We start from the raw sequence: 27656 nt of genomic DNA, 5'->3' as shown, positions 1-27656 counted from the left end.
CGGGAAGAGCCCGGACGCGGCCCCTCGGCCCCTGTCCCTCAGATTCTGATAGACACCGACCGGGTGCCCTCAGTCCTCCCTTCCCATTCCACTCCACGTACATCCAAAGCAGCCGGGCCTCCAGGATCTCGTGTGTGTTGTGAGAACAAACACAAATCATGCCTTATCTCGTGCACAGCGCACTGTTTTGCTCATGGCCCATATCCAGCCGGTCGGGCGAGTTGCCGATAATCACACGGCGCTCCACGCCGCCATCCCGGCATCCCCTGCTCCCGCCCACGCCATATCCGCCTCTGAGGCGGCGCTCTGGCCGGGCCGCTGCTCTCGATGGTGTTTGGGAGGGGTGTCATGGCGGCCGTTGAGGTGGCAGCAGCCGGAGCCGCCGGGAGGAGTCGCTGAGCCAGGACGGGACCAGACCAGACAAGACAAGCCAAGCCAAGCTGGGAGAAGCTGCTGAGCCGGAGGAGCCGGCAGGATGTGCGCGGCTTTGACGGACGAGTTGCCGAGCCCGGTGTGCTGAGCTCGGAGCAGGAGCCGCGACCCGCAGTAGCGAGGAGCAGGGAGGCGGAGGCGGCCCCTTGGCCCGCGGGCAGCGGCTGCAGGGGCCGCCCGGCAGGGCCGAGCGAGGCCCGGAGCCCCCGAAGCCGCGATGGCGTCGTGGCTGGGCGGGCTGGGCTCGGGGCTGGGCCAGTCCCTGGGGCAGGTGGGCGACAGCCTGTCCTCGCTCACCGGGCAGATCTCCAGCTTCACCAAGGACATCCTTCTGGAAGGCGCGGAGGAAGTGGGCGGTAAGGGGGGCTCGGGACGGGCCTGGTTCCGTGAGGGAGCTCTTCCTCTCCTCCTCCTCCTCCTCCTCCTCCTCCTCCTCCAGCCGCCGGTCCCCTCCGCACCGACCGCGGCGGGGCCTGCGCTGCCCGCACCGGCCCGCAGGGAGCCGGTCGCCGCTTGGTGCCTTTCGCGAATGCTGCTGCTTTTGCTGCCTTTGCTGCCTTTGTTTTTGTTTTTACTCCGCTCTCATGATCTCAGGATCTGGAGAATACACAAATATAGTCCCAGGCTCTAATAGCAGATGTGAACCCGTTTTAGGCTTATTATTGAGAGGTTTCTGAATTCCGTGAAGTGTTATGTTGCTCCGGAATGGCAGCACTCAAACAACACTCAATTTCCTTTCTGTTTGCTCAGTTTAGATAAACTCTCAGTTAATTAGCTGCTTTTACACCGGTTCCATAAAACTGCAGAGTTGTAGTGCAGAGGTTGTTTTGCCACTGGTGTGATCTAAGTGTGACGTGTCACAGAGGCAAAGGTTCAGTGTTTGTCAGTGTTTTGTTTATATTTCAGTTGTGCCCAGAGAAACCTGTCAGGTTCTACAATTCCCTTATAGCCAAGTAGGAGAACCTTGCTTTATAAGGATTAGTGGCTACAACGATTTATCTTTAAAACAGAAATTTAGAGGAAAAAACCAAAAACAAAAAAACCCAGAGATGTCAGAATAAGATATACTGTAAACCAGTAGTGAATAGTGAATCTGTTCTGCAATATAATATTTTCTTCATATTTTTTTGTAATGACTTGTTTTTTTTGAAAAAAACTTTAGTAAAGCTGTTGTATAATGTGGTAATAAGTATCAATAGATTATTATTGCTAGTATTACCGTCATGTAACTATAAATTATTTTAAAAGTTAGCTTTCTCAAAACAGTGTTAAGAATAGAAACTACAACAGCTAAGACTTCTGCATAGTCATGTTAAATGTGAAATTAAGCAATTCTATTTAGTTTACAGTCTCTCATCTATGAAGTATTGTGAAAAAATATTTTATTTTCCTGAGCTGTGCAGTCATCTAGAGTGTTTGTTTTGCTTTTTGAAGGATAAATTGTGAATTCACATTGGTGTACGAGTTTGTGTGAAAGAGATGTACAGATGTTTAGTAGTTAGTTCCAGGTGTGCTTCACTGCTGGATACTGCTGTGAACAACTTCAGTCTCCTAAAAATTTCAGGGTAGTACATTCATATGATGACTGGACTCCAGGGTGTAAAAAATCTAGTGCCATCCAAGTACTCTTCTGTAAAAACCTTTAAATAATATGTGGCCTTAACAACACTTTTCAAGTAGCTCCTTACAGTCTGGGGTTTTTTAATTTCTGAATTGGTCAAAATTTGCTAGGTTTTAATATTATCCTTTGCATTCAGTGTTCTGACTCCCATCAGTTGTTTGTGGATTATGGACTTGCACATCTTCATTTCACAGTTTTCATGTGTAGATTGTTTCCTCTGCAGTCAGTGCTTGAGCTGTCTCAGTTTTAAACAGCACATGAGAAATAATGAAATTCAGTATTTACTTGGAAAGTAGTACAATTTCAGATTTTGAAATATTGTTAAGGTTGCTTTATATCAATTCAGGATGATTTCTCATTGCTAAAAGGCAATGTGGTGTTTCTGTCCATTAAAGGTGGGACATAGGAGGAGTAATCATAGTCAATTTAAGGAAGATTGATCATTAAAATGTATCTGGAATTACATGCCATTTCTGTTGGATAAACTGGGATGGTAGATGTATCCCCTTTTTAGAGACAATGAGTCTTATGGGGTTGATGTTTTGTTGGGTGTGGGTGGTTTGATTTTTCTTCTGAAAGTTCAGTCACTTATGTGCATTTAATGAAATTAATACTTGTTTTGAAATTTTGCATGGCATTACAGAGAAACACAGCTCTTAGGTCAGGAACAAGTCTGAAATGAGAAACAGGTTTAGGGACACAAGATAGTCAAGTAAAACACTTATCTCCCTTACATTAAACCTTAAATGCGTACTAATCTCTTAGGGTTTTGATTTGATTTAAAGCCTAAATATGAATGAACTAAATTAGATACAGAAAGTGTCTGAAAAATAATTCTTACAGTGTTCTGATAAAAAACAGCTTTTGATATTAAGCTAGGAATGAGCATAAAAGTAGTGTGAAGTAAGATATGTATTAATAACTAGTCTTAACAGATTGAAAGGATTGTGATTAAAATGAAAATTTTCACTTTCTTTCAGATGCAGCAACAGAACTCCATGTGTCCAATTCTAGACTCAGAGAAATAGAAAGTATTAATGCAGCACAAAAGCTTGAAGTAAGAAATTTTAGATCATTATTTTGTAATTAAATGCAGTGATTATGATTTGTTTTGCATGAAGTTGAAATATTGCACTGAAATTCTTTGTCCTTGGGTAAATCCAGAAACAAGGGTGACTGGTGTTAGAATGTGACTCTGGTTTTGTGCCAAACTGCCATCACAGTTAGGAACACACATTTTATTTAGGGACAGACATGTTTATTGGGCTATGCATGTGCTGCAAGTTTTCATCTTTTGCTGACTGTGACTGTTCCTGCCTGTCAGGAGGACTTGGACTGCAGCAGTAGGCTTGGCTCTGAAAAATGTGGGCATTTCCCCTGGTCCTGTTCTCTCTCTGTTGTCCTGCTGTTTGGGCATTCTCACATAGGCTGCTCGTGCCTCTCCAAAACCACTTCAAAATCTCATGTACCCTCATGGAAAGTGACTTTCTGCACTCTTGAATAGGACTTGTTAGCCTTGTGACTTTCTTTATGTCTCTAAATAAATAACTTTCATGTGTGCCTTCAGGCCTCAAGAGGATTGTGAAGTTAAGGTACTATTTTGGGGACATAACTGTTCCTGCTTGTCCTCTTTCTAGTTTCTTGCCATCTGCTCTTGCCTGAGGTCAGAGAGAAAACACTGGATACTAGCTCCAGTTTGTGGTTTGTGACTGTTCTTAAATTCTGCCTGTGGATCTTGCTAAGATGTGACTCAGCCCTGACTTTTGTAATTATTGGCACTTATCTCTGGTCATGGCAGCCCTTTTTTCTGGAAGTGAGCTGGAGTCCATGCCATATAAAAATGGAAAGCTTGGACATAACCGTGATTTGGGGCCCACACACTGGTGTTACTGAGTGTTTTGAATGAAGTAGCATGAGAACCAATTTAACTTCTTTGCTGTCCAGTAGCTTTGTGCTTTTCTGATTCTTTAAGGACTGTTCTAAGTTTACCAACATTCATTTCTCATTTTTGCTAGAATGATAGATTGAAAAAAGTCTGTAGTGACTTAGAAGAAAAGCATGAAGCAGCAGAGCTGCAAATAAAGCAGTTGTCTATCGAGTACCGCAATCAGCTTCAACAAAAGGAGGTAAGACAGTAAAATTTCTCAGTATGTCCAATAAACTTACCTGTTGTGCTGTTTAATGCCTTTGTTCTAGTGTCTATTCTCTTCCAGTGGAAATACTGGTCACAGCTATGGCTTCTTGGTTTGTTAATGTAGACTAAGACACATTTCATCAAATCCTGTAATGTAAGCCAAGCTGCCAGGAGGTAATTGAGACAAGAGAAAACACTCTGGGAATGTCGTGCAGCTGTCAGAATTTCTGTTGTTTCTGGGATCACTGTGAGAACAGACACTCTGCTGCTTTCTATTTCTGATTCAGTTACTTTAAAAGAAGGCAACAGGAACAAATTCCCATTTGAAACAATTTTGTCTTTAGGTATCATTATTTATCTTAACAATTATTTATTAGGCATCATTATTTATCTTAACATATACAATTAAAGAGAACAGAGCTAGCTTTCAAAATTCATGAAATGTCCCTTTGTGATGGAAGCATCAGCTATATAGCCTATTGCATGAGATTTCATAGACCTAAATGAAGAAAGTTGCCAGTATGCTGAAATATACACAAAAAGGAGTTTCATTTCTCATTTGTTCACAAATTCATGTGGGAACTAGAGGAAGCAGAACTATGAGATGTATGAAATTCTGCTTGTTAAATACAGTAACAGAGTTGTTACAAGAAAATTACATGCAGATAATTTCACTTCATTGTGAGTAAATTTTCACTGCATTGAGTTGTTAAGCATAAAAGAAATCAATTGTAATAAAAATAACTAGAAAATCATTATATATTGTTTAACTTTCATGTCTGAATAGCCTCTTACATATTTTTTTTTTTTGTATAACTGGTTAGCCTGGATATTGCTGTAGTGCTTGTGTACCTTTACTGCTAAAAAACCCATGTATGTCTGAGGTACTTCATAACACTTGAGCTCAGGGTGGGGTTTTTTTCTCCATTATGAGAATATTTGGAGGTTTTTTCATTTTTTTAGTGAAAGTGATCAGTTATTTGTGATGGGGGTGTTGTTTGGTTCACATTTCATAAGGCCACAAAGGGTAGAGTGTATTTTGATATTCTTCTTATTCAAACAATGCATTTTATTTTGTATATCCAGGTGGAAATCAGCCATCTAAAAGCCAGACAGAATGCACTACAGGAACAACTGCAGAAAGTACAGACAGCTGCTCAGACTGCTCAGCTGGGAGCTGGTGTTTTGCCAGCAGCCACTGCATCAGCCTCCTATGTTCCAGAGGTCAGACATTCCTCAGGTTTTGAAGGAGATGACATGGATTTTGGAGATATAATCTGGTCACAGCAAGAAATAAACAGATTGTCCAATGAAGTTTCCAGGCTGGAATCTGAGGTTGACCACTGGAAACAGATTGCAGTGGTGAGTGGTTTCCCTTCCACACTGCCCTTCTCTCTCCACTCCAAATTATTGTTTGCATTGCACTTGGATTTTTGCAAGTTCATGCTGAAAAATTTCTAGAAGCAACATGTTGTGATGGTAAAGCTGAAACCTTTTTTGCTGTCACATCACTAAGAACACATTCAGTGACTAACTTCCAAATGCTTTTTTGCTATGCTTTTATGCATGATTTGTCAAGTTAGGTAAAGGATTTCATGATCATTCACCTAGAATGGGTCTTCAGGGTTTCATTGTTGTTCAGCCTTTCAAAAAATACTTCCCTTCCTCTTGGCTATGTTAATAATTTTTATTGCTAGCACAGTACTGTTCAAAGTAGTGGTTGGATAATTGGATGCTTTTATACTTTCTCTTCTCCCAGTCCTTGATATGCCAGTTATAATTAATGGTCTGTTGAGACAAAAATAAATATAATCTTTCAAGCTGCTGCTGCTGTGAGTTACCATTTTTCAGGTATAGCCTGATTTCAGAGATATACTTTTCCCATGTGAAAATACTCAAAACTAAGCAACCCTGTTGTCTTACTATGAGCAATAACACCCCCACTCCAAATTTTTACCCATTATATGTAGTAATGTAATAATAAAAATCCATGAAAAATTAAAATGTTTCCATTAAAATGTATTTTTTTTAAAAATCAGAATTACAGTGGATTTTTATTTTGCTGCATGTTAGCTTTGTTGTTTTCTACTTTTGAGTATCAATAGAGGAACCACTTTGATAAAAAAATACATGTATTTATCATATTTTTCATATGGATATATGGTTTGGGTTTTTTTAGTCTTCCAAAGTGCAAGGCACAAATGATGCTGAACAAAGTGAAATATGCAAACTACAAAATGTTGTTAAGGTAAGATGACAAACTTGTGCTTTACTCTTCATGGTTTTGCATATGGTGTAAATGGTGTATGGTGTATGGTTTTGCACATGACTTGTAAATATTTTAACTAACACTATTATAACATCATTAAAAATGCATGGGGGCATGTAGTAGCATAGCAACCCTTCAGTCAGCAGTACAATATTATAAACAGTTACTCTGAGAAAGGGTGTTTGTATGATTTGATAATTACAGTATGTTAGCTTGAAACAGTGACATTAGTATTTACAAGGGCAAATCACTTGTGAAGCTGTTGATCAGTTATGAAACTGTATTTTAGATATACAGAATATTTTCTCCCTTCTCAGAAACATGTTGCCTTTTTTTGTTGAATGTGTAAAATATAGCTTTTACATGTCATCCTGGAAAATTACTAAAAATGCATTCTAGTGTATCCACTTTGTATGGAAGACTTATAATTTATTTACATTAGTTTAGTATTTGCTCTTGTGGAGAGCATACTATTTGTGTAAATATATTTTTAAAAGGAATTTCTTTCTACGTGTTTAAAAAATCCCAATCAACAAAGATAAATAACCTGACGTCTGTGAGAAATCCTTCAATAAATCCTTGAATTAGACCGGGGGAAACTTCTTTCTTTTGTATTGTATTATTTCTTACATAAGAAGACACTGTGCTGTATTTTGCCATTTTGTTTCTCTAATGATATTTTTAGGAGCTGAAACAGAATTTAAGTCAAGAAATAGATGAACATCAGCATGAGCTGTCAGTACTGCAGGATGCCCACAGACAGAAGTTAGTAGAGTTAAGTCGTCGGCACCGAGAAGAGCTGCGCGAATATGAGGAGCGAATTGAGGAGCTTGAGAATCGGTTACAGCAAGGTCTCTCTTACTACATGCTTTCTGTTTCATTTTATGTGGGCTGAATTTGGGTTAAAATGCTGAATATGCATGTGCCAGTACAATATATATCAAATACATGATGTTTAGAATTTAAATTTAAATTTGAATTTCAGTTCAGCTTCATGTTTAAGACACGTGTCCAGTATCTTTTATTCGCTCTGGTTGGCTTGAGCACTGGAGTGATAGCATTTAATCTATGGAATGTATCAATCTGAAGGGTCATTTTGCATACATACCAATTGTTGTGCTCTGAATTTTGCACTTTCTGGGTTGTTTTTTTAACTTAAACTGATTATAGGTAAGGATAAGACATACTGAATCGAAGATAACAAAGTAACAGGACAAAAAAATAACTTTTGGGAGAATTGGAGAACTATGTGCCAGTTGGGTTACTTGACAAAAGCTCAAAGATTGGGTGGTGAGACAGTGGAACAAGTTGCCTAGAGAAGTTGTGGATGCCCCATTTCTGGAAATGTTTGTGGCCACATTGGAAAGGACCTTGAGCAACCTGATCTAGTGGGTGGCATTGCTGCCCATGATGATGCAGGTGTTGAAACGAGATGTTCTAAAGGCCCTTCCAACCCAAACTGTGCTGTGATTCTATGATTGCTGTAAGGACCACACCTTAGTGTGTGGCATGACTATAATGCAGAAGCTCAGGAGTTCCTACAAATAACTTTTTGTTGCCCTGTAAGTATTTCATCCTCCCTAGATATAGTCATGCCAGTTAGGTTTCCTCAAGAGGCTTCTTTGTACAAATACATAAACTTTACCTCTAAACCTCTGTATTTACCTGGAAAAATTTGAACTTCTAGAGAGTATATACTCTCCTTTTGGAGCAAGAGATCTATTCCCTTCTTGGAAAGAAGGGAAGTTTTTTTTTTTTACAGCTTGTCTAACTTTAAAGGTAGTACTGATAGGGAATTTATTCCTTAAAATCAGATGCCTGTTAAGATGTAATAGGTTTTTTCACTTCATATACATACACCACCAGCAGGACTAATATAAGGAAGTTGAAGGCAGAAGTCCCTTATCTTTTACATCACCACTTATCTGCAAAATAAATACTGCTAGTGGCTTTTGAAGAACTAGAATATTTTATATTTTTATTTTGGTCATTCTGTCTGACAACATAATAGGGACTAGGACAGGGTCAGGTGTTTGAGCTGACACAAAAGTGAATTCACAAGTAGTGTGCTTTCATTTAACTTTTTTTTTCTGCACTCTTCTGATGATGCCTTTTTGTACTGTCTGACATATCTGGAAATTATAGAAGATTATAGAGAAATATGAATGTCAGTATAGTATGAGAGTATGATGGATCTGTAAAAAGGTTAATTCTGAAAAATGTTTTTCTTCAGTTGAAAACCTTTGTGCGTCATTTAACAAATTATTTGGAGGGAGTTTTTCTCTGTAACAACTATTTGGCAAACCTTTGGAATGTAATTAATTAAATTATAAATGGGTTTTGCATCAATCTGAATTAGATGGGGTTTGATAAATTATTCTTAGAAAATTGAGAGATTCCAAATCCTGATAAATTAGATTCTCATCTCCTCACCATGAGGGGATCAAGTATATTCTAAATTGCAAACTAAATATATATAAGTGTCTTGCAACACTTATATTTAAAATTGTCTTGAGCCATGCATGTGAAAGTATTCAATAAGCTCCTTGTCCTACCAGTAATGTGTATAGCACAGCTCCAAATGTTAAACCTATTTAACCAAGCTTTCTGTTAATGATGACCTGTCTTTGTTTTAGTCTATCTCCCTCTGTCAGGAGAAGAGGTGAAAGAAGAGAAGCAAAAGATCTGGAGTGATGGTTTTGGTTAATATTGCAAATAATCTCTTTTGTCTTTTAGATGGTGTGAGCACTGATGCCGTGGATGACTCTAAAATTACTGAACAGAAAAAAAAAGCTCAGAGTCCAGATGGAGGACAGGTGGAAGAATTGCGGGTTGTAAAGGACCTAGAGGATGAAATAAGAAAATTAAATCACCAATTATCTTCTGCCAAAGCAGAAAACAAAAATCTTCTGAAAGAGCAAGAATTTGCAAAGCTAGAAAAAATCCAAATAGCACAAGATTATGAAAAGCTTAAATCTGACTTTGATGCACTTCAAAGGTCTGTGGCAGAGCAAGATGCTCTCCTGAAAGAACAGAAGCAGCCCCAGTCAAAGACATCACTGCCACAAGATGTTGTCAGCCTACAGCAAGCATTGTTAGGTACTAAGACTATGATTTTTTTACTATTATTTTTTATTTCTAGTATATTTTCAGAAGTTTTCACTTCTAAAACTCAAAATTTATTTTATGAATTTAAAACTGAATATGAGAATATGTACCTTTAAAGTATTGCTGTTCTAGAAAAGCATTGTCCATTGAAGTAAGATGAAACAGAAAAGAGAATTCTGTTAGGACTACTGTGGTTGTCATAGGGGCTTCTGATTAGGGAAGTAATCATGTCTGCCAACTGTTTGGTAGGGGTTTTTGTCTTTAAAGGTAAGTAAGCCTCAATAGAAGATGTTTGTTTAAATTCAAAAAGTACATTTTTTGTGTGTGTGTATAAATACACTCAGTTGCTCATATCTTCTCCTTTAGGAAACACTAATATTCCTGTTTAAGAAACATATCTGTAGGTTCAAAATGTTGTAATATTTCATAACTGATGAACTCTAGTGCCAAAGTCCCCCTAATGTGGGATGAGTTGTGAAAGTAATAATCTGCTTTGAGGTGGTGACTGATGGTATGTTTGAGTGTTTTATGGCACTCATGCTTGTCATCACAAAATGCTGTGAAACTATCCACTTTGAGCAGCAGAGTTCTGTTTCAGCAAGGTGGGAGAATGTTTTTGTTTTATTGTTGTTTGAAAAGTAGTAAATTATCTATTTGATTTCATTTTCCTTTATAGAAGCAGAAAATGAAATAGCAAGACTTTCCAGTTTAAATCAGGTAAAGCAATTTCTAAATTGGTTTTTTTTGTTTATTTTTTTAACATTTGCATTTCTACATAAAAGGCAACGTAATATAAAAGGAAATAATTGTACTTTAATTCTGTAATTATATGTGAATTTATAGAAACAATACATTTTTGCTTGTGAAACTCCACAGCGTATTCTATAAGAAAACCATTCAAGTTCTACCCATGTCATTATTGCCTAGAAAGCTGTAACATACATTTTCAAAGTACTAATAGTACATTCTGTAAAATATGTCATTTTTGACTTCTGCTTTAGCATGTTTCAGTTTTAGCACTTACCAGTTGTGAAATATTTCTCTTCTGTGTAGTACTCATAATAATGCATTTCATCTTACTGATGAAGTGAAGTGGTGGAACATATCACACCTTTAGTTCTTGGTGGTGTTGTCTTGGTCCTTTATGAACTCTTAGACTTGAGAGATTTGGTTTGTTTTACTTTGTATCCAGTAGCATTTTTCAACTGAGTTTTTCTGTGTTTTGCATGCATTCAAGAGTTCCCATAGCATTGTTCATAATGATGTTGTTTAGATGCCCTTGATTAAAACTTCTGTCTCACCATGCAGCCTGGCTGTGTTTAGGGTGGCTCTTGCAATTATAACAATTTATCCCAGCTGTCAATTCATACCTCAGAGGTGGATATAACTTCTTACCATACCATGGCTTTTTTGCAGAAGTTTATGCACTTAAACCAAATGATGAAGAAATAAATATGAATGTGTGAATGGTAGAGAGAAATACTTCCCAGCAAAAAATTTTTAACTGGGGTAGTGTTTATTCAGGCTTAGAGTTCTAATGTAATTTCAGCAAGATAATGTCTGATATTTACTTTTTTTTTTTTTTGAGGGACTTGAGAAGGAACTGACAAGTGCACAACATAAACATGAGAATATTCTTTCTTCGAATACAGAGGATCAGAATTCAGAAATAAATCAGTTAAGACAAGATTTGGAAAGGAAAGAACATGAATTAGATGAAAGTATTGCTGAAAGAGAAACATTAATAGCAGAGTTGGAAGAACTAGACAAGCAGAATCAAGAAGCTACTCAGGTAATAAATACTACAACTAATTATTGAACTGCTGAATAAATGTTTTGAGTTCTGTGTATGTATGTTTGTCTTTTAAGTTGATCTTTGAACATAGATAGCAGGGAAATATAAGTTATCTTTTGAGGCCTAAAAACAAATACTTGGGGCCAGTATTTCTCTCCATCTACCATCTCAATGTGAAATTCGGAAGCACAAGTAAAACCCACTTGTTATAGACAAAAAAGAAATAACGGCATTTCAGCTATCCATAAGAGATGTTACTTTATGAAGTCCAGTTAAATAGTCCCTGGTTTTTCATTGCAACATTTCTGATGAAATTTATCCTGATAATATTCTGATCTGTCTTATGATAGTATGTATTACAATGTTTTTTGAAACTCTTTCCTTTATAATTTTTAATTATGTTGAATATTTAAGTTACTTTTTTGCAAGTTCTTTATAGTATGAGCATTCGTGAAATACAAAAGTCACCAATTATATATAATTACACCTCTTTGTCGGAGTTCCAGTATATTTGACCTGTAATTTGAGTTGCAAGCCATGTGTTTTCAATTGTATTGATTTACCAGTGAATCACCTACAAAATTAATCCAAAGTTGAAACAAAAAGTTGAAAATAGAATATACAGATAACTTAAATATAATGCCACCCTTTTTTTAGCAATGGATGTTTGCTGAATTCCAAATGTCTTGACAAAGTCTGACAGTTCTTTTTTTTTTAAGAAGGTCTTTTTTTGTTTCTTCATTTAGGTAGTTAAGGTTGTTTTGGGGTGGTGGTTTTTTTTTTTTTTTTTGGTAGTGAAATGTAATCTGTTCTTATTTGATATTTAGTTTTAATTAATTTAGCATTGACTAGTTGGTCCTACTTGCCAACTTATGTTGGCGACTAAGAAACATTTTTTTCGTCTCAATTGATTTTTATTGTTTAGAGGATAGAAGTGAATGAAGTGCATAGTTCAGCTGCTTTTGCTACCCTAATGAATTCTGTTTTGTGTTCATTTCTAGCATATGATTACACTGAAAGAGCAGCTGTCGAAGCAACACACAGAAACTGATAGTGTCATCAAACAGCTGAAACTTGACATAGATTGTGAAAGAAAGAAGGTATCAGAATTAGAAACTGAGAAGATGAAAGCTATTAAAGAGTTAGATAGTCAGAAAGAAAAACTAAGCCACTGTTCATATGCACTTAATGATTTGCATATAACTAAGCAGCAGCTACAAGACAATATTAAAGATCTTCAAGAACAATTAAGGAAAGCCCATGAGTGTAATTCACATAGTAAAAAAGAAATTGGAGAGTTGCAGCAGAGACTAAAAGAAAGAGAAGAGGAACTTGGTGTATCCTTGAGCAAGTTAACAGAAAAAAGTAATGAGGAATCTAACCACACTTGTCAAGATCTGATTCTGAAAGACAGAGAAGTAGAAATTGCAAAACTACAGAATGATGCTTCAGAAAACAAACGAATAAATGAAGATCTACAGAAATCTCTGTCTAATCTCAGAATAGAAAATGGAAAGCTGATGGCAGCCATTGAAGAACTAAAACAGGAGTTAAGTGATGCCATTTCTGAGAAAAAGAAAGTTCATTTGGAAAAAGACACTCTTGTGGAGGCTTTGAAAATGGAGAAAAGGCAGTTAGAGAGTGAATTAAATGAGACAGAGAAGAGGCTTTTGGAACAAGCACGTAATTATGAGAAAACTATTGAGGATCTGTCAAAGGCCCGTAGTATGGACACCAGTGCCCTGCAGCTCGAGCATGAGCGCCTGGTGAAGCTTCACCAAGAGAAAGACTTTAAGCTTGCTGAGCTTAAAAAGACCATGGAGCAGATGGAACTTGACCATCAAGAAACAAAGGAGATGTTGACTACTAGCTTAGGAGGACAAAAGCAGTTGACGGATCTCATAAAAGAGAAGGAGGTATTCATTGAAAAATACAAAAATCAAGCCTTACAGGCGAAGCAGGAACTTGAGGAATATATGAAAGTTTCAAAAAAGCAGGATGTCTTAAAACAGAACTTGGAGGAAAAAGACAGAAGTCTTGCAGTCATGAAGGAAGAAAATAATCATTTGAAGGAAGAAATTGAACGGCTTAAGGATCAGCAAAGTAGATCTACACCTGTGGTTGAGCCTAAAACTTTAGATATTATTATTGAACTTGAAAGTGAGGTAACACAGTTAAAAGTGATAAAGAGTAATCTTGAAGAAGAAATAAAAGTTCACAAAAAAACAATAGAAGATCAGAATCAAGCAACAGTGAAGCTTCAGCAGTCACTGCAGGAGCAGCAAAAGGAAATAGATGAGTCCAAATTGCAGTGTCAGCAAATGAATGTCACACATGAAAGACTCTTTTTAGAAAAAGATGAGGAAATCAAAAATTTGCAGAAAACAATTGAACAAATTAAAACTCAGTTGCACAAAGAGAGACAGATTATTCAGACTGATGCTTCTGATCTTTTTCAGGAAACCAAGGTTCAGACTCTTAATGGAGAAAATGGAAATGAAAAGCATGACTTATCTAAAGCTGAAATTGAAAGACTGGTCAAAGGTATCAAGGAAAGGGAGATGGAGATTAAGCTGTTAAATGAAAAGAATGTTTCTCTAAGTCAGCAAATTGATCAGCTGTCTAAGGATGAAGTTGGTAAACTTACTCGGATCATTCAAGAGAAAGATTTAGAAATACAAGCTCTTAATGCTAGAGTTTCCTCAGCTTCCTACAGACAGGATGTTCTTTCCCTTCAGCAGCAGCTGCAAGCTTATGTTCTGGAAAGAGAACAAGTACTAGCAGTTCTAAGTGAAAAGACAAGGGAGAACAGTCAGTTAAAAACAGAGTATCGTAATATCATGGACATGGTCGCTGCTAAAGAAGCAGCTCTGGTGAGGTTGCAGGAAGAGAACCGAAGGTTATCCAATAGATCTGAAAACAGCAGTCAAGAAATGTCTAGAGAAACTATTCAGAATCTATCCCGTATCATTCGAGAAAAAGACATTGAAATAGATGCCCTAAGTCAAAAATGCCAAACCTTACTGACTGTCTTGCAGACATCCAGTACAGGTGCTGATAATGGGGCAGGGGGGGTGAACAGTAACCAGTTTGAGGAACTTCTGCAAGAACGTGATAAACTGAAACAGCAAGTAAAGAAAATGGAGGAGTGGAAACAACAGGTAATAACCACGGTGCAGAACATGCAGCATGAGTCAGCTCACCTCCAGGAAGAGTTGCACAGGCTGCAAGCACAAATTTCAGTTGAAAGTGATAGTACTTCAAGGCTGCAAGTAGATTATAATGGCTTGATTCAGAGTTATGAACAGAATGAGAAAAAGCTGAAAAGTTTTAGCCAGGAATTAGCACAAGTTCAACACAGCATAGGACAGCTTTATAGCACAAAGGATCTCCTCCTGAGCAAACTGGATTTGGTAACACCATCTGTGGCAACAGCTGCCACCGTTTCACAGCTTTCAGGTGTTCAATGCAGTCCTCCTGAGGCGCTCAGTGAGGAATCTAAACTCCTTCAAAATGAGTTGGAACAACTGAAAAAAAAGTTACAAGAAAAAGATTCAACTATCAGGATTCTTCAGGAAAACAATCAGCGATTATCTGATTCTGTTGCTACAGCATCAGAGATTGAAAGAAAGAGTCAAGAAGGAACTGAATCAGAGATGAGACAGATCAAAGAAAAACATGATGTGTTACAGAAGTCACTAAGAGAAAAAGATATATTAATTAAATCTAAAAGTGATCAGTTACTTTCTGTGAGTGAAAATCTTAGTAACAAAGAAAATGAAAATGAGCTTTTGAAGCAAGCTGTAACTAATCTAAAAGAAAGAAATTTAATTTTAGAAATGGATATTCGAAAACTGAAAGAAGAAAATGAAAAAATAGTTGCAAGGTGCAGGGAAAAAGAAACAGAATTCCGTGCACTTCAGGAGACTAATATGCAATTTTCAATGATGCTGAAAGAGAAAGAGTTTGAGTCTCACTCAATGAAGGAAAAAGCTCTTGCTTTTGAGAAGCTGTTGAAAGACAAAGAACAGGTATGTACTTTGATACTTCTGACTATCTCTTCAAAGTAGACGGATTCGAAGTAATATGCTTCCTGAGTATTTTTGTGTTGCAAGGCCATAGATGTCCTGCCCTGTTCCTTGTTAGATAAGTTGTATCTTTACACTCTTCCTGGCAAAGACTATGCCTCAGGTAAAATTGCTGGCCATGTTTGAAATATTTGTTTATGTCTTCAACAGGGCAAGACAGGAGAATTGAATCAGCTGTTAAATGAAGTTAAATCAATGCAGGAAAAGGCTGTTACTTTTCAGCAGGAGAGAGACCAAGTGATGGTAGCACTGAAACAGAAGCAAATGGAGAGCAGTGCTCTGCAGAGTGAGGTACCACCAAATCATTTATAGTTGCAAGAAATAAACGAAAAATGAGTAAGAAATTGCATCTGTAATATTTTTTGGATTATTTTAGTAGCAGTCACTTGTTAAAAGCATTTAAAATTAATACACTAGCAATGTGCTTCAATGGATATGCGTTACATTTTTTACTTAATTTTTTTTATATGAAGTGACAGTCCAAGCAACTTATGGTATGTTCTACACAGGTGCAGCATTTGCATGAGAAGGAGCAGCGCCTAAATCAGGAACTGGAGAGGTTGAGGAATCACCTTTTGGAAATGGAAGACTCATACACCAGAGAGGCTTTAGCTGCAGAAGACAGAGAGGTCAAGCTGAGAAAAAAGGTTTTGATTTTGGAAGAAAAACTTGCATCCTCATCTACTGCAGTGGAGAATGCCAGGTAGTCTTAAATATCACAGTTAACTAAACTGATGCTCATGCCTCTATTATACTGAGCTTCTATCCTGTAGCATACTAAGTACTTGAAAAAACAAAAAGATAGGAACATTTGTTACTCAGAATCATGAGGGTGATTTGAAATATACTTGGCTACTGTCAAGAGTTTAATGAATTTCTCCTTTCAGTAACAACTATTGAAACCTTACATCATCAACAGTGCTTAGAACTAGAAAAAAAATCCTTAACCCATCAATTTAGCTGTGTGTTAAAGTTTGAAAGAGTCTTATTTTATATTCTTCAGTACACAAGCATGCATTGTCTGTGAGTGTCATGACTTGTGAATTGTTTTAGAGACACTTACACATTAGTACTTTGTCCCTGATACCATGGAAAGTATACACTGCTGAGAAATTCCTTCTTCATAGTGTAAACATATAGAGCAAGATGCACTGCATTTCTCATGAGTAGCAGAATCTGGGAGGCTAGAATATTTTGGCACAATGGGAAATAAAGTGGAGCATTCAGTCATTAGTAAGTAGGAAGATGTACTGAGTTCTTGGAGACTGGGGTTAAAAGTAAAACCTGGTAGAAAGACCTATTCATTCATAGTAATTGAAGCAGACAACTAGGAAGATCCAGATTTTTTTTTATAAAGATGCTGTTATAATAATGAACAAAAAATAGGATTTTTTCTAATGCATTTCAACCAAAAGACGTTAATTGGTATTTTTTTTCTTTGATTGTTAAAATTTTGTTGGCAGACTTCTGTTAAATCTCTTTTTAGGTTGGTTTTGTTTGTTTGTTTTTAAAGAGGAATTGGGGGGAAAATACCATAATTTTTGTAAATTGAGCTCAAAAATTTTGGTAAGAATTTTTTTGGTGGGATTTAATTTTCACTGTGATAAGTTCTGTTATTTAAGTAATGTATCTTGTTTTCATTAAGCCATCAGGCTAGTCTGCAGGTTGAATCTTTGCAAGAGCAGTTAAACCTAGTGTCCAAGCAGAGAGATGAAACCATGCTGCAGCTGACCATCTCCCAGGACCAAGTGAAGCAGTATGCACTGTCTCTGGCCAACCTGCAGATGGTACTAGAGCAGTTCCAACAGGGTAAGCTTTGTCCAAAAGTAGCAAAGATTGCAACAAGTATTTTGCAGCTGGATAGTTACCATATTTTGGTGCTTTCGAAGTATTGATTACCTTGTTTCCTTTTTGATAGCCTGAATTTCAAAACCTGTTCTCTATTAAAAACTTGAAAAAAACTATTCTGTGAAAACTGTTGATCAATATCACATTTATGGAATTTGAATTCCACCTCTATCTCGTGAAGACCAGATATGAAAATGCTGAGGCTTTGTAATTGCATATCCCAAGAAGAGTTACATGTTGTAAATTAAGATAGTTTTGTTTTGTCTCTTATTTTTAATTCTTTAGAAGAAAAAGCTATGTATTCAGCAGAGCTGGAGAGACACCAAAAACAGAGTGCAGAATGGAAGAAGAAAGCAGAAAACCTAGAAGAAAAAGTTGTATCACTGCAGGTGGGCTAAATAATGAAATTGAGCATTGTGAAACTAAATTGTAATTCTTCACTGAGCAAGCAAAATAGCATTTTTCTGCTGACACTCTATTTTCTGAGTGTGTTTACAATCCAGTTATTTGAAAGAACAAGTAATTGCAGTCTCTTCATCTGTTGTGCATGATGTGTGTGGTATTAGGGTAATGTGATATTGATCTCCCTGCTTCTCTTTTTTTTTTTTCCTTTCCTACCCTCTATTTAGGAGAGTTTAGAAGAGGCAAATGCTGCTCTGGATGCAGCATCCAGGCTTACTGAGCAGCTTGACATCAAAGAGGAGCAGATTGAAGAACTTAAGAAAGAAGGTAACTACATTTTTTTTGTATTTCTGCTTAAAATATTTCAACAGCTGAGGAGATAATGTAATATTCCTAGAAACTTACCAAAATTCATATCCTATGAGGGACTAATTCTGTGCCACATTTTGATGACTTCCTTGTTTATAAAGCAAGTATAAAAAAGTATATTTACCTTCTGTTAGACATCTTTTTCAAAAGAAAGCCCTGTAGAAGTTTTTTTTGATTTTGGGGGTTTTTCCCTGTAAATACCAAGACACTTGAATTAGCTCTGTGTCTATTTTAAAAGTTGGTGAAAGGCCAAATGTTGTCAGATTTTCCAAAGTAGCTACCATATTTGACATAGATACAGAGCGCAGTGAGGTAAAGGTGTGCAGTGGGTACAAGACATAGAGGCAGCAGCTCTTGCACAGATGTGACTGCAATCTCTGCTGGGTGCAGTGGTAACCCATGCTTTGAACATATGCAACTAATTATTGCTATACCTTTTTAAATGATCATAAGTCTTACTCTTGTAATAAGTGATGTTTTCTTGAAGCATTCTTGCTTATGACAGATAGGTGGTGTGAGATCTCATTGGAAAATCTTCAAGATTCCAGCAAGAGCTCTACAAAAAACAGTCTATTGCTTTTCTGCTACATATTTGAATGTGTACTTACTTAAATTTACTTCTCTCCAAGTGCACTTTGGCATCCAAGTGGGCATCATAGATGTGCTTCCTGAGTTCACATATGAATTTTATAAGCTCAATTAAATTTCAAACTGCTACATAATGTACAACTACTGATCTGCTTTTGAATTGACTGATCTGTATATCTATATCTCACTACAGACATTCACAGCAAAAGTTCACAAATCCTGGATTGAAATTAACTTTGGCATAGGCAAATACTGCTCTTAAATGGGAAGTTCTTCATTACTGTTTATTTTGTTGTTAAAACCTTGCTTAAGAAAGCAGGAGGGATTTAAACTCACAGAGAAAACTGAGTATCAAGCGGTGTTGTATTGACAAGCAATGTACTTGATAAAAAAATCGAAATGGAATTGCTGCATAAAGGAAACAGCACTTTAATGTTGTTGTAGGGTAAATAATGACTTTTATAGAAAGAAAAAATAACACTTCGTATTCTCTATTTATACAAGAAAACATAAAATGTCTTATTGCAAATTGGCCAAATACATTCCCAGACACAGTTTTGTTAGCCAAGTCTTTTGAAGGATTTCTTCATGGATTTTTTGGCAGAAGAAGTGATTTTAATGGAAAAGTATAAGATGTACCAGATGCAGTTTTCTGGATTGCCATAAATGGTTAACAAATTATTGGACACTGTAATTGTCTGGTTTACAGCAGTCCATGCTGAGTTTTGGCTCAGGACATTTTTGTTACTTAGTCTTTTCATACACCCCAAGTACATGTTTAAGTCCTTTTCAGCTGTAGGATTCTATTTTAGAGGGAAATGTTCCATTTAAAAAATATTTTTAAGATAAAGTTGCATAATCACTGTGGATGGAATATAGCTCTGTAGTGGTCCTGAAAAGTTGATCCTCTTTGATATCAATTTTCATTTAAATTATTAACGCTTTTAATTTTTTTTAATTATTAATACTTTTGTTTTAAGATCCATCATAAAGGAATACATGAAATTAATAAAAATCGAAAAAGCAACTCAAAATTGTCTTGCTTTGTAGAGAAATAGCAACAGTGTAAAATTTAATTGAAATTTGTTTTCAAATGCTGCTTGTTTATCTTTTTGTGGCATTGGTGGCATGACTCTCTATTCCCTTCTGCTCTGTGGACATGCAAATAACAACTCACCTATGTATGCTCCTGCAGCTGTATCATTCTATAATCATGTTGCCTATGTTTTCCTTCAAGTGTTGGTGTCCTATTTAACCATATTTACAAAGCAGCATAATTTTAAGTAAATGTAAACTTTGAAACCATGGATTAATTCTCCTGTGCCTCACCCTGGTGTGTTGAGAGAGAAGTGCTGAAGAGCAGTCACATTATTGGAATGAAATTCAATGCATATGGATGTAGTTGTTACAAGATACATTGTTGTATAATACAGGTTTTCCTTTAGTTTTAACTTGCTTTGAATGAGGAGCTTACTCTTGAATAAGAGCTTTCCCAGCATGACATTAGGTTGTTCTATTCTGTACTCCTTAAAATTCATATTTGTGAAGTAAAATGTTTGCATAAAGATGTGGAGTACAGGAGAACAGGGCATAGTAGGTTGCATCCATTTCACAGACTGGCTCTTTGATGTGTGTATATATATGAAATCTGTGTGAATTCTCATGGAGTTAATTAATTAGTGTTAATTGAGAACTATGTTTTGTCAACATAGTTGTGGCATGTACTTATTAAAGATTGGAAGTTGTGGAAATGAGTGGAATCCCTTTCCATGCACCACAGATTATTTGAAGGTGGCAAAAATTCATAGAAGTCATTTTTCTTACAAAGATGTTGAGGCTTTTTAGAAATTAACTATAAGATAGATGAAACAAAAGCGTGTCTTTTGTGGCTTTTTAATGAAGAATTTTTAACTAACATGAGCCCAAAAACTGTTAAAAACTAAGTTGACCAGCAGTTTTTCCAAAGGATTTGGAGGTAAGCATTATACCTCATAGGGAGAGAAGAGAGAAAGTTCATCCCATCTGCTTATATCTGTAATTAGAGTTGGTCTTCACACAGACAGTCCATTTTACAGTATATTTGTCAGGTTTTTGTGTTTGAATAAGGCTCAATTGTACTTTTATTAGGCTTCAGAGGTAGTATGTTGCAGAACCCCAGTCTGGTGAGAAATGACACTTTTGCTGTTTTTCTGGTCTTAGGCCACCTCACATTCATTGACTTATAATTCTGGCCTACTTATTCAGCTTGCAGGCCATGATGCCTGACTGAAGTCTTTGTCATTTTTCTCTCAGTCATGTTTTTGGTTCATGGTAGCTGTAGCATTTCATCTCTTCCATTCATGGTTTTGTTCCCAAAAGTAGGGGTCATCTTGCATATGTCTGCTTCTCTTGCTAGAATACTGAATTTTGAAGCACAACACTGTTTCTATGGTGCATTAGTGTGTCCCAGCATGCTGTTTCCAGGGCTTGCATCAGTCACAGGAGTGGGAAGGGTCCAAACAGAGCAGACCCTCAACAAGCTCCTGATGTTGCTCTGCTAGCAAATAATGCATCTAGGAAACTGAAGAACTCCTTGGTGCTTCAAAGGAGCAACTTGATGGTAGGGTACACAGAATACCTGGGCTTGGATAATATTGGAGGTTATGGGCAGAGATCAAAAAGACCTGATGCCACCATGGAATTTGGTCTTTCTGAAGAAGATTGCCACCACAAGACTACAGACCTTGCTGAAGAGTTTCTTTCTAGTTCTGTATTATTTAGATATAAAAGAGCAGTTCATCAGACCTTCTGCAATGTATTTATTTAATGTGTGGTCCTGTATTTTAACTTTGAGTATCATTCCTGAGATGTCAGCTTGTGGTTTCAAATAGCAATGACTTACTAAGTTGACACCTTTTTTTAAAAAAATCACATAGATTTTTTGGTTTTGCTTTTTATTTAAAAGCACCATAGCAATGTTTATGAAGGTATATATTACTGATTGATTTTGCAACAACGTTTCAAAGTTTTTGTTTCTTTTGTTGTGACATTACGTTTATAGGTGAGGTCAGAAGAGAAATGTTAGAAGATATGCAAAATAAATTAATGAACCTTATGAACAGCACAGAAGGAAAAGTGGACAAGTAAGTCTTTAATGAAATATTTGGTCTAAGTTTTTGGGTTTATTCCTCTCAATGTACAGATGTGGCACTCGCAGTTGCCAGTGTAGTAGAGGATTGTACTTCTGTATGTTGTCTTGTAATTGCACTTCTATTATTTTGACATTTTTCAATTGCTTGGTGGTTGTAAATAGTCATTTTGATTAGTAAAACCAATAGATATGTGACTTTGGCTCACTGATTTGTTTCTTAAGCAGAAGTGCACTTCTGCGGCATCAGCTCTGCAAATGGAGATAAGAGTTCTTAATGAGCATATTTTATAATGTTCAGGGTGTGAACAGCAAGCCTTTTCATGTGTCTGCATCACCTGGATGTCATGTAAATCTCTTCCTTGGTGCTTTTTTTTTTTTTTTCTTTTCTACCCAGCAGAACTGGAACAGGGGTAGGCAGATGGGCTCCCCTGCCCCCTTCATTATGTCTTGGTTTGGGACTACACAGAGCTTTCTTTTTAAATACTCTGCTGAATCAAGATCTTAGAACAAAGATTTTCTCTGACTGTAGTATGTACATCCAAATAGCTCATATTACCATTCAGTTTCACCTCACTGCATACAATATTGCTAATACTGTCCAAATCCACACTGTGTAAGAAATAACTTAGAGGAAATTGGTGAGGTACCCTTTAGTTATTTGTATTTGGTGTGTTCATTTATATTACTGTAAATTAGAGAAGAGTATGAGGAATAAATGCATCAATATTGTCGTGTCAGCTGTTACACAATAGCAGCTTGTATAACTACCTTCTTTTATTCTGCAGACTGTTGATGAGAAATCTCTTCATTGGTCATTTTCATACTCCAAAAAATAAACGTCTTGAAGTGTTAAGGTTAATGGGAAGTATTTTGGGACTGAAAAAGGAGGAACTTGATCAGGTAATACTTTGCAGAAAACGAGGCACTTTTTTTTTCTTTTCCTTTTTTCTTTTCTCTTTTTCCTTTTTTTCTTTTCTTTTTTTTTTCCCAGTATCCTTGTCTGAAAGTAGAATGACTTGCTGCTGAGGTAAATGTCCCTGCACATTTTGTAGGGAAAGTGTTTTTTCTTCTTTTCTCTCACTTTTTTTTATATGGGACTTTTTAATGTTTTTTATATGATTATCTTCATCTTTTGATAATGTTGTTTTAATAGGGTAGATTTCATTTTGCTGAGGAATGCTGATGCAGAAAGGAAAGCATTTTGTGCTGTTGTGTAGAGTAGCTGTAATATATCAGTTACAGAAAAGTAAGCCTGTTGTATATGTACCAGTAGTTATTGTGGAAAATGTGAGGCTTATGTTTTTAAATAAAGAGGCAAGTTTTTAGACTGCCATCTCTTTGGGAGGTGGAGAATATGATTTTGACAACAATAAAAATTTGTATTTATCTCTAAGAGTGACACGTTATGTCGACTTGCAGCTTGTATTTATTCACTTTCTTTTATGCGCTGCTTTATTTTTGTTGTTTCCTAACTTTGTTTTCCTTAAATACTTCTCTAGTTACTATCTGAAGAGCAAAGAGGAGTTACAAGATGGGTGACTGGCTGGCTTGGTGGAGGAGCTGGGTCAAAGAGTGTTCCTAGTACACCTTTGAGACCAACTCATCAGAACATTTTTAATAGTGTAAGAATTAGTCATTCGTTCTCTTGGTTTGAGTGGAAAAATGGGGAAGTTGCATATTAATGCCATGTTTGGCTCATCAGTATATTGAGCTACATTTACTGGTGCTGCTGTATCTTGCCTTAATTGTTTTGTGCAACTGCTTTGGCAAAAGGTTTTTTCCTGCACTAAGGAAATATTTAGACATTGAAAATTACACAGTGATAAATCTTGTCTTCTAATACAGAAGACAATTACTGTTCCACTGGTTCCTGGCATCACTCTCTTACAGTATGGACTTCATCTTGCAAACTATGAATGCTGGAAGTTAAATGTATGTGAGAGTGTGGAATTACACAATTCTCAACAGTATAGAGTATGATGACATTGTATTTTGATGATTGTGTTCCCATATGTCCTTTAAATTGAGAAGCTTTTTCAGCTGCTGCAGCTAGTGCCTCTTATGTACAGCATATAAAACTTATATTTTAAGTTTTCAAATAGTTTAAAATAACAGATCTAATAGCATGATCCACAGGAGCAGTTTATCTATAGAACTTTCCATTTTGCAGGCCAGTAAATAATATAGTCAAGGACCAAGCACTGAGGGATTGGAGTTTTTGGATTGACTGGTTTTTTGCTCAGTTGAGCTAGAAATATTGAGAATGGATCTCTGTAAATAATCTTGAACTGTAGGGATTGATTTTTTCTCCCTAAAATAGTGCAGGCACATAGGCCACTAAAGGACTGTGGTCTGATTAACTGTAGAAGTAAAAGAGAAAAATTAATGCTTCTGTGTGAATAGGACAGACTTTACTAAGCCAAATTTTATCTTGTCATACTACCAACATCTTAATCATTCCATGCTTCATTTATTTGAGATTCTTTATGAAATAAAGCATGCAGGGCCTTTAAGAGAAAAGATTGGGTTTTATGTGTTTCTGAGGGAGAGATTTGTTGAGTAAAGACTAAGGAAGTACTGTAATGTCAGTAATAGCATAGAATTCTTGAAATAACTGGCTTAAATCAATAATGGAACCATGGTAGAAGTAAGTTTGTTATCTTTAGAGTTTATCAATTTTATATAAATGCCTCTTAGTGAGACAACAACAAAGAGTGTATTTTGAAAATAAATTTGTCTCTCACTGAGGACTGCTTAGTACTAAGTACAAGTAAAAAATTGATTGCAGGGCACTTGACAGCTTTTTATTTTATGTATATATGTATTTTTGACTTAGTGCTTTTCACCAGAGCATCAGTGAAATATAATAACTAGTAACTTCTTATAGTCTTTTTCAGAACTGTTCGTGAAATTCCTTGAAACTGAATCTTCCCCAAGCCTTCCCCCACCCAAGCTCTCTGTTCATCACATGAAACCTTTAGGAGCAGCAGGAACTGGTAAAACTAGCAGTACTCCACCCAACAGTCAAATGCAAGGTAACATTCTAATCTTTACACAGAACATAACTAAGGGTAGAATTTTCAAGAGGATTTTAATGCTTCTGTGCTTCCTCACTTGTAAATTAAGAACTTGATTTCTTCTCCCCAACCATGTCCTACTTTTGTCTTTTTTTTTTTTATTCTTCTCCTGTCTCTCCTTCCCATTGCATCTATACCTCACTTTCTAAACTCTCAATACAGAAGATTAGAGGAACCAAATTCTCTTTGATACAGGAAGGATTTAACAGCACCTGTTAGAGTCAAACAGTTGCTGTGTAGACAACTTCATACAGTGTAGCAGTGAACCCAGTCCTGATTTTCAGCATCCCTGTTGATCAGCTTGTGTTGAAGTGAGTGAAGAATGCAAGTAATACAACTTTGCAGCATCTCTCTGGTGTGTGTAGAACCTGGTTGCTCAGAGAGAAACAAAAAAAAATCAGTTAAGTGTATGGCCTGGTATGAAATCTCTGTAAGCTGTGCAGAAGTGTTGACTTTTTCTAAGACAGAGAACAGTTCAGCTTATATTATACATGTTAAATGAATGAACTTTTGTCTTAAATAATTTAAAATTCAAATCTTCAATTTAGCTAGTCCAGTTTGGACCTAACTTTTTACAAATGTTTAGGACTTCACCTTAATATAGGCCTGCTGGTTTGCAGAAGCTTGCTTTGTTTGAAACTTAGCTGTAAACTCAAAAGAAAATTAAAACAAAAAGCCCTGAACACCAAACCCCTAGATATTATGTGTATGTACAGAGATAGCATGAGATGCTAAAAAAGCTTCTTTCAATTCACCTAAAGTAGTTGATTGTTACAAAGTGCTGTTTATTTATGGGGGTTTTCTTGGGGCTGACCCTGGGGAAGCTGTGCCATGTGTTGGGAAACCTTCCTGTGCTCTGCATTGTAGTGCATGTGCCCTTACACCTCTGCACAGTGCTGGAGTGAGTGTGACAGATACTTTGTGTCTGGCACTGCAAAGGTGAAGTGAACTGCAAAGGGTGTTCATGTTGCCTGTCAGATGTGCACGTTTTCTTGGGTAGCTTGAGCTGTTACAGAGTTTTGGTGGTGGACTTGGCATTGCTGGATTAACAGTTGGACTTGATTTTAAGAGTCTTCTCCAACCTAAAGGATTCTATGGTTCTATGAGAGTAGTCAGAGACAATAGGAGTCTTTGAAGGTGTCTACAGTCTATGGCTAGGAGATTTTCAAGGACTTACATGTTGCAGAAGTAATAGGCAGTTTTAGAACGTGTCTCTGAACAAATGCTGAAAAATTGGATAGATTTAGGAATGCTTTTTAACAAAGTGTTTTCATTGTTGGTTTGGGTTTTTCTATATTCCAGATTCTCCAGTCTCAGGAATGGGTAGAAGACCAGATGCAAATCCATTTTTAGCACCTCGATCTGCAGCAGTGCCTCTCATAACACCAGCTAGTAGTTCTGGACATCTGCTTATGAAACCTATTTCTGATGCATTGCCTACTTTTACACCACTGCCAGTGTCCCCTGATGCCAGTGCTGGTGCTGTTTTAAAAGACCTCCTAAAACAATAGATGACCTTGTATCAGTACGATGATAGCACTTTAAGTGAGAACACTTATGTTGTATATAATTTACCACAATGAGGCCTTCTGTAAAAAGTCATGTATTTGATTGCAATTGTACCTTGCTTTTCTTGTACTTACAAACTTATCAGTGCTTCAGAAATTCTAATGGTGGAATGAATAATTGCCTTCTGTATAGCAGGCATTCATTTTGGGTGTGGGTTAAATATTTAACTGAGAAAAAAATCTATCTTGTTGCTAGATTGTCACAAGACAAAGGATTTTTAAACCTTAGGTATACTTGGTTAGTTCAGATATGCATAGACAGCATTAACTCTTTGGTGTTGAAATTTGTTTTTCCGTTAAAATGATCTGCCATCTATGTTCAAGAACCAGACTAAAAAAATAAATTAAACACCCAATTAATGGTGTTTATTTAATGTACTTTTGGACATGTATTTCTTATTTACAAGTTTTGATTGCATTTGGGGGCAATTTGAGGCACATTAATATCTTTGCACAATGATTTGGTTTGGCCCCCCAGACTAAGAGCTGTTTTCAGCAGTCAAACCCATCAGCACCAAGGAGTTAACTGTGAAGTGAGGCTTCACATCCACGTGAAGAATGGGTAATTTAGCAGATGATACATTCACATATATATAAAGACACTGTGCTCTAATGGTCCAAGGTGTATATATGAGAGAATTTTTATCTTGCAAGATTTTGTAGATCCAAATATAGACTTAAAGCTTGAACACATGTATAGAATTAAAAGGGAGGAAGGTGCTTGCTTATCTCAAATGTGTAAATAGGTCTTTGTACAACCAAGGCCAAAGTCAATTATTCTGTAAATTTTGCTGTGATAACTTGTACACTTTGTTTAACAGGTAAAGAATGAAGTTGCATACTAAAGAATAAGAGTCATCCTCATAGTGAATCTGAGATAAAACATCTTCAGTTTAAAATGTGTCATTTCTATGTCTTTTTATATGCCTCTCCTTGTTAAGTCAGTGTTAAGATAACTGTTGTGCAAGTTCTATATTAGAACTGTCAACCTTCTTCATTTTCATTAAGGTTCTGGATAAAATTGTTGTAAGAGTTATATTTAAATAAAACTAATTAGTGAACTTGTACAGAATCAACCAAAATAATGCAAGAATTCTTTGCATTTATTTATATAGAGGTCATATAGTGAATTTTGTTTATTGCCTTGAAACCTAGCAAAGGTTTTTTATTTGCTGTACTTACTTTAAGAGCTATTTGAATCCCTTTTCTCCAGTATAGTAGCATTCC

The 27656-nt window shown here is 36.6% G+C and overlaps 1 protein-coding gene across 1 annotated transcript; it reads left to right on the top strand.

The window, feature by feature from the left end:
* Positions 1 to 634: 634 nt before the first annotated feature.
* Positions 635 to 26404, top strand: TRIP11 (thyroid hormone receptor interactor 11). Its single transcript, XM_054275566.1, has 20 exons — positions 635 to 788; positions 3034 to 3110; positions 4069 to 4179; positions 5274 to 5549; positions 6367 to 6435; positions 7142 to 7307; positions 9193 to 9555; positions 10241 to 10281; positions 11153 to 11356; positions 12361 to 15390; positions 15598 to 15738; positions 15957 to 16150; positions 17093 to 17256; positions 17581 to 17684; positions 17925 to 18024; positions 21695 to 21776; positions 22570 to 22684; positions 23284 to 23406; positions 24672 to 24819; positions 26164 to 26404. Exons 1-20 carry the CDS (start codon positions 650 to 652, stop codon positions 26370 to 26372), a joined length of 5856 nt encoding a protein of 1951 aa, XP_054131541.1. The 5' UTR covers positions 635 to 649; the 3' UTR covers positions 26373 to 26404.
* The last annotated feature ends 1252 nt before the right edge of the window (positions 26405 to 27656 follow it).

Source organism: Melozone crissalis, unplaced genomic scaffold (assembly GCF_028551555.1).
Source record: "Melozone crissalis strain CALT ecotype California unplaced genomic scaffold, PUWL_Pcris_2 ptg000018l_1, whole genome shotgun sequence".
Taxonomy (NCBI): Eukaryota; Metazoa; Chordata; class Aves; order Passeriformes; family Passerellidae; genus Melozone; species Melozone crissalis.
This window is presented reverse-complemented; position numbering and strand designations above follow the sequence as displayed.